A 9377-nucleotide genomic window follows, 5' to 3' on the forward strand; every position below is an offset into this window, starting at 1 on the left:
AAGAACTTTTTGAAATAAGCTAAAAGTAGTATATAGACATATTGAATATATTTGATAAGCTATTATAGTAGCTATTATGTATTTGATTATCGTATGTTATTTTTGTACATTCTCACACACTCACATGTATGTTACATCTAAATAAGTTATAAATAAGCTTTCTAGACTTGTGATAAGTATGTACTTTTAATTTAATGATAAATTTTGAGATAAAATCATTTAACAAAAAACAATTAATTAGTACAAGTTAGTTCTACCGGGAACAAACTTATATTCAAGTGAATGTGTGCAAATACACACACTCGTTTTGATGAAATTACACATAAATGTTAATTTTTTATATTTTACTCCTATATTGTCAAATATTGAAACCCATTCACCATAAAAAAAAAATTCTCATTTACTTTATAATCTTAAAATTTATATATTTATCTTCATATGTATAATTAATTTATTATTATTATTATTATTATAAATGAATTGTCCTCACTAACTCTCAAGATTCTATATCGATCCATGCAATCAAGAAAATAGTTTTACGAATAAATAGATAGTATTGAATTGGAAAATGAAAAGATTTGTAAAATTATACCCTTCATCATCACTTTGTGAAAAATGTTAGGTATCACTATGTTAGATGTAAGTTAATCCCTTCTTTTATATATGATTTATTATTATTAGAATAATAATGTATAAAACAAATGGGTTTAGGTAGCAGACTGGTGACTTAGGAGGCCTGTTTTGTTGACTAGCTAGGTGATTAGTTAAGAAACAAAAGGCAAGAGTAGTATAAACGAATACATTTCTATAATAATAATTTTGATTTCATGCATGAATATACCTAATTTGTCTTGTAGCATGTATGATTGAGCTGAGTGGAAAGTGAAGACTTACTACTTTACTAACCAAAGAAAAGCATGAAGATGAATTTTTACTGGTGGCATACCCTGATAATGAGTTGTTGTGTGTTGGGTTTGTGAATGTGTGGCGGAGGATGAGTACGATCATGGATCGTTGATATTAGTCACAAGTTCTCTGGATCCCTGCTCACAGCGGCATCCATGTCGATGCTCCCGGACACGTTTTCGATCACTATTTCCATGCAGGTTTTCATGTCGACTTACTACTCCTTAATATTACTATATATGCTACCTCACCACTTCGATCAATTGTCAGATCCATGCTCATGTTTAATTAATATGTAGGCCCTGCACTATTAGTTGATGTTCCAAGAGATACAAACATCAGCGGTATGTAACATATTTTAATTTCTTTCTAGTTACTATACTAACTCAAGTTTTTGCATTCTATCACCGTCAAGTGGAGTACAATCTTTTTCTGGCCTACTTTCTTCAACTATTACTTCTGCATATATAACCAATTATATATAGCTTCTTAAAACAAAATTGGAAGACAACTTTTCTTAATGAAAATGCCATTTTATTTTCCAGCTCATGCTATGAAGTCATTGAATATTCCAAGGGGCGTACGTCGTGTGCTCTGCCGAACATTAAATACTTACATGTAATAATCTTCAATTTTATGTTACAGATTCTATTTTCTCTCTTATTCTTTCTTTCTCTTCATTTTTTTTCCCTTTATCTTTCTTTAGTTCTTCTCATCCTAGGAAGAAACATTTCTCTTTAATGTATTGGTGTTGTTATAGGGAGTATTTTTCTCAAATATTCTGTAGTTTGATAGGAGTGAAATGTGAAACTAACGAAAAGCTTGTAAAATTATTAGGCGGTTGTATCAGAAGGAATTTGACACAAGCTATGTGGGATTCACAGAAGATGGAGCAAATTGGCTAGTGGAGAACACTGACATTAAACTTGTGGGTAAGGCTTTGGGGTTTGGGTTGCTTTTATCCCAATATCACAGATTTTAGGTCACGTAGTTGATTTTTTTTCCTTTTCCTAACTAACACGACCTAATTCTAAGCAGTATAGATTATAGACTCTATGTGCCCTTATATTAATGTTGTCTCCGGTGCTGACAGAGCAGCTATAAAAGAGTCATCCCAAATCCTAGTGGATAATTTGTTTACCATTTCATTTGTTGTTTTTTTGGCAAATGATCGAGTACTCTGAATCCGGAAACAGCCTCTTTGCATATGCAAGGGTAAGGCTGCGTATAATATCTCTCCCCCATACCTTTGCATAGCGAAGAGCCTCTGGGCAATGGGGTACGAAGTTTGATCGAGTACTCTGAATCTAGACCTCTATCACTTTAAGTTCAAATATTTGTTTTCTTTTTCTTTACCAACTTTGTTGCAATGACACATTTTATGCGATGCAATGTAGGAATAGATTAACTATCAGTTGCTGCTTTCGACCACTTGATTACAGCTCACCTTGTTTTTCTGAAAGACAGGGTAAGAAAACTTTTTTAATTATGATCGATTGAGAAATGATACGTGTTATGTTTCACTGTTTGTTAGCAAATTTCGGGAGTTAGAACCAGCATATATATACACTAACAAGTGAAAATGCTTTAGGAAATCATTCTCGTGGAAGGCCTGAAGCTTGATGATGTGGCAGCAGGAATATATACAGTCCATTGCTTACCCATAAGATGCATTCTCATCAATTAGGTAACTTGCATTTTTTGTTTTCTTAAATATGCAGGCTAGCTTGTGACACTTGTTCCTCTCGTTAATTGTTTCGTCTATGAATATGCTAACGAATTGCATTATCACTTTCACTTTCAGACAATGGCACATAGAATTTTGAAACTGGTTCAGGAAACAGCTAGGATATGCTGACATGCAACAGTGGTCTGTGCTTGGAAATGGATCTTAAGAGCATAAGGTTGAATGTAGTTTTCTTAAATACGAATAGGGGCATCTATAAGAATAACGCTCCAGAATAGTTACTCACTTATCCGGGATTCTCATTGCTGTAAACTCGTAGATCTCAGTCATCAAAATGTCATCTCTGTTCTTTCCCTAGCCAATATTTTGGTTCAAAACAGGAAGGAAAAGTAGTAATTTATTTTTTAAGTAAACTTTGAGAGAAGAATTCAATTCTTGAGTGAATTTAAAATACCATACATCAAAATAACTTTTTTGGAAATTAAATATTTCATTTAAAAATGATAGGAATTTATAGAGGATTTTTCTAGAGCAAAATAAAAGAATTTCAAATAACACAAAATGAAATTTCCTTGTGATGGAAATTAAATTAGTTTATTTAAATAAAGAATTTAAAACACAAGAAATGAATTTTTTTATCCAAACAAAATATTTTTAAAATAAAAGAATTTATTTGAAGTAATTAAATTTCTATATATTTTAAATTCTTTGAAATTTTAAAATTTCTTATCTAAAGCCTAAGTCTCGACTCTAGACATGATGCCAATAAATCCAAGTCAAGGTTGGAGCACAGTACAAAGTACAAACTACAAAGTATTAACAAAATGCTTTAAGTTTATATATATATGTTCATTCCCTCCGTGAGAGGAATGCATGTGAGGATGTGTTAGCCAAGATGGAAAATGACAGCAATCATGCGATTAAATTTATTTGTTCTATTTTCTTATTATAATACTTTTTATTTCAAATTTCATGCCTACCTCCATAGGCCTTTTTTGTTCTTCTATATCTTTATCTTAGTATATTAGTGAAATATGCTCAATATATTTTCTATTTTTAAGAGAGAAAAAGTATATACAGTTCTTAAATTTTACCTCTTTTAAGTAAAAATACTCAAATTTGATCCATTCTAATTTATATTAATCTTCCGTTAACATGGGAGTTAAATAACTAACGTTAAAATGATTTTTATCATTGATTTAGGTTAAAACTTAACCATTTTTTTACTTTTAAATCCTTCATTCATCTTTTTGAAATCACGAGTAGTAACATGGGGCGATGGTTGAAAAAATAAGAAAAAATGTTTAAAAAGTAAAAAAAAAAAAAAAAGACATAAATGACTAAGATTTAACTTAAAACATATGGAAACAATACCTATCAGTTAAGGTTCAATGGGTACAAATCGAAAGTTGAAAAAGTTTACATGTAAAAGAGAGAAAGTTTAGCTGAGACAAAAGAAAATTGGAAAATGGTTAGTGAACATCCAATTGAGAAAATAAAAAAGTTGTGCCCTTTAATTGGATCTGAATGTGTATAAACACACTTTACAAGCTAGACATCTCAAAAGTAAAAACAAAGCGAGTTACAGGGTGTTTGAACAAGCATTGAAAGGCTGAGAGTGCGTTGAAGAGTAAATGAAAACAAAGAAGGGTGTTAAGTGTAGTGTTGCATCAAAATTGTGTTCCACAAATCCATCTAATAGCCCTGCATATATATTTGGATAGGTTGCAATTAAAGACAAAACAGCAGCGTTGGATATGGAGCATGAAAACCCAGAAAAGTGGTGAAGTAAAAATATAGTAAGAAACATAGAAAAGCAGGGATAGTGAATTGTGATGTACAAGGCATGTTGATGTTGCTTCCTTTTCCTTGGTGGAGAATGTAGAAGATCCCAGTCAGTATGGCGGTGGAGGGTATATTCCTGAATAAGGATCTAGTTAGTTAGAGAAAGGCAAGCAGCAGTAAGTAGTAGACATGAATTAGAAAATAATAATTACCAGGAGGATAGCCTGCAGGTGGTGGGTATGGAGGTGGAGGATAAGCTGAAGCAGGCGGTGGGTATGATGGGGGAGGAGGATATGAAGAGGGCTGTGGAGGGTATGATGATGGGGGATGTGAGGAATAGGGAGGATAAGCTGTTGGAGGTAGTGGATATGAAACTGTGGATGCTACTGGTGGCGGTGGCGGTGGGTAAGAATAAGATCCAGTTGTATGGTAAGAAGGAGGTGGTGGGTAGGAAGTAGCAGAAGGAGGTGGCGGGTATGAGGTAGAATATGAAGAAGGGACGGGAGGAGTTGTTGTTGCCACATACGGAGGTGCTGATGGAGCATGGCTTGACACTGATTTATGCTGCAACCAATTCCAATCATATTATAATATGACTACAGTCCAATGATGAGAAAAAGTAGGTAGCTAGGTTACTTACCCTTTGATGATTTGCAATTGCGTAATGCAATATGACTTTGACTTCACCAGCGTATCTGGCAAAGGAAATGAGTTACTATGAGTGGTGACCAAATTGAAAGGGAAGTATTAGGGTACCGTACCTGCCAGTTTTGGTCTGAAGTGGCCAAGCAGAGTCATCGAAGCCTTGAGAGAGAACCTTGTGCAATTGAATCCTGAAGATCGAAGGAGAGGAGAAATGAGAATAAAAGAATAGATGAATAGATGGAGGAAGAAGAGGCACATACTTTCCGCTTCCTATAAAATCGTCCAAGGTGAGAGTATTGCTGTTCCAAACAAGGACATTGAGCTCCCGAAGGCCTTCAATGAGGGGGAAGATGAACTTCTCTTGGAATACCGGATTTTTTCCGCCGTCTGGAATGGAAAGGAGAGGTCAACTCGAAGCCAGCCAGTCAATGAGAATGAAAATGAAAAGCAAAGGGATGACCGACCTGTGCAGGTTCTGGTTCGGAACTTTGTGCTGCCATACTCAACACAAACGTACGGATCTTGCCTTGAAATCCATTCTGTGTCCTTCAACTTGGAGCACGAAACCACTGCCATGCCATCCATAATCCACTCTTAGTCTTTAAGTTCACAATCATAAATCCATTCATTTCAATTTCATTCGCTTACCCGTAACCTCAAGAGGTTGGCCCTGGATGCCCGTTATCGACGACATGGAGTCAGTGGAGACACCGAGAGGAAGAGAAGAACAGTATGCAATTTGAAACGTTGAAATTGGAATTCACCTACCCAACGCGCAAACCCTGTCCTTCCTTTTTCCTTTTCGTATTTATATTTATATACCGTACAAGACCTGTATCACACTATCACTTGATTCCTGGGCCATCAGATCAGACGCTCACTAATGGGACTATTTACATTTCACAATTGATTTTAAAATATTAGTCTTTATCTTATTGCACTAATTTATTTAACTAAATTTATAATCTTATTAGTTAATAACTTATATGTTTATTTATAATTTTTTCTTCATTTGTTATCTTTATCATTTTAATTAACTTTTTATCTTATTTTTAATTGTCTTTATGTTACTCTCTTTAATTATTCTGTAACATTTTTTACTCTTTTAATTTTTAATAAAATATTTAACCTTTATAATAATCAAAATTTAAATTTAGTAAAACATAAAACTATAATTACCTATAAAAGATTTTGTCTCAAAATAAAAATGGAATTCTTAATTCCATGATTATCTATTTTTATAATTTTAAATGAAAATTAAGTCACTTATCTTCATCTTTTAGTATTTTTTGTGCTATAAAGTACTCTATTTTTATAATTAAAAAAATATAAGATAAATAGTTGATCAAATAAGTTTATAACTTGATGTTGGTTGCAAATTTGTAATATTTTGCATTCGAATTGTGTATTTTTTTCTCTTATTAATAAGAATAAAAATAGGTATCAAATAATTTATAATAACTTATAAACTTTGTCCCAAAATTATCATAAACTTTCAAATATTTGAATAAAACTAGTTTAGGAGTTTTAGGTGAACGAAAGAAAATTGACAAGGCAAAATTTACTTACTTTTCAAAATAAAAAAAAAATATTTGGCTCAAAATAGATTTAGGAACCAAATTCATATAATATCTAATATAAAGAGACTAAAAAAGTAATTTGAGTTAAAATTAATTTAAAAAAATCTAAAAGAAACAATAGTCGCTAATACACTCAGACCATAGTCACATGCTTTTACCTTGAAACTCCCAACCTTTATCACCAAAAAATTGGATTTGAATTTCTTTTAAAAGTAAATAATGTTAGTTATTGTGAGAAAAAAACTGTCCCTTCTCCATGTACTGAAAATTAAAAGTAAAAGCAAATAAGATACTTATATTTTGTTACATTGAGGGGACAGGCCAAGACCCAAAGGGACAAATTAAGTAAAGTCCTAAGTATAGGAAGTGACGAGACCTACATAACATAAGATCCTAAAAGCAGCAAGGGCAATGAATCGCCAGCAAGGCTGCAGTGGTATTCCCTCAGAATCACATCACATCAGTTGCATCTTCTCCTCACAAACAAACTCCCCAGGCCCAGGCAACACAATACTATAATTAACAAACTCCTCAGAATCCTTAATTAATTATATGTGCATCTTCTCCTCCACAGTTTAGGAAAATGTTACCATTAGTTTATGAACCTTGTTATTGTTTGTTCCGTTACCTATTGCAAAATTGGTGCATAAGATGATAGCCGATAGGCATGTGAATTTGACTTGCAGAATGCAGCAGGGTAGCGCCTCTCTTAATCGTAAATTAATAGACGTGTTCTCTTTAGTTGGAGACCTAAAGAAAAATCACCATTTACGTACCTTAATTATCTGCCGACCATGCAAGATCGGAAATTGTCCTAGAACAGCCCTAACTAATTTAATTCACGGGGTAAGAGCAAATATCTGTACGTCAATCTAATTGTGTATAGTTGTCATTAATTTTCCATCGGTATTCGGGAGTTGAGTGCAGGTAATAAAGAACTCGAGGACCTACCAAAAATTAAAGTAGAGGAATGGAGTGTGGAGAAGAAGAAAATGCTCCCCACTGAATTAAAAGAAAGCAGAAGAGCTTTTCGCTCCAAAGGTGCTCCAAAGTTTGGAAGCCTGTGAAACTTGACTTTTCTCATCGATGCAAGGTGGTTGATGTATATATATAGCACAGGACTTCAACACCGTGTAGCCAGAGAGAAGTTAAAGATGGGCATCACGTACATGTGCGCTTTAATATTATTGTCATTATTGCTTCATTCATTTATGTTCATTGCGGCAGATCAACGGGTGGCCGGATTGGAAACTATCATAGCAAGTGGCCACGTGCACGGGGGTAATTTTTATGGCTCTCCTCCACCACCTCCCCCCGAGTGTCACCCACCCCCTCCAATGTGTCCTCCACCTCCACCTCCGCCACCCGTACGGCTGGAGAGAGCTCGCAAAGCGCTTATCAAATTCACTCGTTTGGTGGATGACCCAAATGGATATACGAGTAACTGGAAGGAGGGTAGAGACACTTGTGAGTTCAGGGGGGTGCGATGTGCAAAATATCCAGACGGACAGCAAGCAGTTGCGGGATTAGACCTGAATGGAGCTGGCCTCTCTGGAAAAAAATGTACAGCGCTCATGCTCACCGGCATCTTGGACAGCATACCCGAGCTCACTTTCTTCCACGTCAACTCCAACAACTTCAGCGGTGCCATCCCAACCGACATCACCAAGTACAAATTTTTCTTCGAGCTAGATCTCAGTAACAACAAACTGGAGGGTGAGTTCCCGAAGGAAGTGCTCCAGCCCAAGCCCAAGGACCAGCAGCTGGTGTTCCTTGACCTCAGGTTCAACAGTCTCTGCGGCCCAATTCCACCGCAGCTCTTTGACTTGGATCTGGATGTGATTTTCATCAACAACAATAAGTTCAGTGGCCATCTCCCCGATAACTTTGGGTCCACACCGGCCAGGTACCTCACTTTTGCCAACAACCAGCTCACGGGCCCAATCCCGGCAAGCATTGGCAAAGCCTCCAAAACCCTCACCGAAGTCCTCTTCTTGGGCAATCACTTCCAGGGTTGCTTGCCCTACCAAATTGGCTACCTCGATAAGGCTACCGTCTTTGATGTCAGCAAAAACTCCTTAACGGGTCCCATCCCACACTCCTTTGCCTGCCTGCAAAGCATCCAGTACCTCAACTTGGACCGCAACCAGTTTTACGGAGAGGTTCCTGAGATGCTGTGTCTTCTCCCTGGCCTCCGCAACAATGGGAACCTCTCCTTATCCGACAACTATTTCACTCAGGTTGGCCCTGCATGCAGGAACCTTATCAAAACCAATGTGCTGGACGTCAGCTACAATTGCATTCTGGGGCTTCCAAATCAAAGGCCGCACGGACAATGCACAGAATTCTTCTCCAAGATCAAGCCCTGCCCAAATCCAAAGTATCTCCATTACGTCCCTTGTAAAGGATACTACCCGCACACCCACCCCGCCGCCACTGCCACTCCTCCGCTCACTTACAACTCTCTCAACCCCCATCATCTTCATCGCTAGCCAGCCAGCTAGCTTCTCGTTCATCCATTTCATCTCCCTCATACTTACTATACTATATATATATAGCTGCATCACGTGGATTCGTTTATATATATGGATCAGATCAACTGTACTATATAATTAATATTAATATTAATTACCGTACAACATCATGTGGATTAATTTATGGATCAACTGTACTATATATCATATGTTATTACTAAGTACGTGTATTTACCTACACGTGTTTGTCATGTATCTTGTCATAGTTTGTACGCTGATTAATGAATAAGCAGTTTGTTC

At 35.9% G+C, this 9377-nt stretch overlaps 2 protein-coding genes and 1 pseudogene across 3 annotated transcripts; 2 read left to right on the top strand and 1 right to left on the bottom strand.

Moving 5' to 3' along the window:
* The first annotated feature begins 651 nt into the window (after positions 1–651).
* LOC100780541 (cyclase-like protein 4) lies at positions 652–3025 on the top strand (annotated as a pseudogene).
* Positions 3026–4080: 1055 nt separating this feature from the next.
* LOC100778230 (protein SRC2 homolog) lies at positions 4081–5832 on the bottom strand. 2 transcript variants are annotated; one of them, XM_003517557.4, is made up of 7 exons: positions 5672–5832; positions 5488–5592; positions 5284–5410; positions 5140–5211; positions 5019–5073; positions 4591–4942; positions 4081–4514 (listed from the first exon to the last, which is right to left on the bottom strand). In XM_003517557.4, the coding sequence occupies exons 1-7, from the start codon at positions 5715–5717 to the stop codon at positions 4489–4491; spliced, it is 783 nt and encodes a 260-aa protein (XP_003517605.1). In that variant the 5' UTR covers positions 5718–5832; the 3' UTR covers positions 4081–4488. The 2 variants fall into 2 exon arrangements, with proteins under 2 accessions (XP_003517605.1, XP_040873599.1); XM_041017665.1 differs by having other exon boundaries at positions 5140–5410.
* A 1762-nt stretch (positions 5833–7594) lies between these two features.
* On the top strand, positions 7595–9377 carry LOC100781083 (uncharacterized protein At4g06744). Its single transcript, XM_003516730.5, has one exon. The coding sequence runs from the start codon at positions 7704–7706 to the stop codon at positions 9093–9095; it is 1392 nt and encodes a 463-aa protein (XP_003516778.2). The 5' UTR covers positions 7595–7703; the 3' UTR covers positions 9096–9377.

This window comes from Glycine max, chromosome 1 (assembly GCF_000004515.6).
Source record: "Glycine max cultivar Williams 82 chromosome 1, Glycine_max_v4.0, whole genome shotgun sequence".
NCBI lineage: Eukaryota > Viridiplantae > Streptophyta > Magnoliopsida > Fabales > Fabaceae > Glycine > Glycine max.

Bases quoted from the DNA above. Each gene is read 5' to 3' on its own strand.
- LOC100778230 (XM_041017665.1), bottom strand. From the start codon at position 5,717: ATGTCGTCGATAACGGGCATCCAGGGCCAACCTCTTGAGGTTACGG. The intron at 4,943-5,018 runs GTAAGTAACCTA...AATTGGTTGCAG, and splicing joins CAATTGCAAATCATCAAAGG to CATAAATCAGTGTCAAGCCA. The intron at 4,515-4,590 runs GTAATTATTATT...ATCCTTATTCAG, and splicing joins ACCTGCAGGCTATCCTCCTG to GAATATACCCTCCACCGCCA.
- LOC100781083 (XM_003516730.5), top strand. From the start codon at position 7,704: ATGTATATATATAGCACAGGACTTCAACACCGTGTAGCCAGAGAGAAG.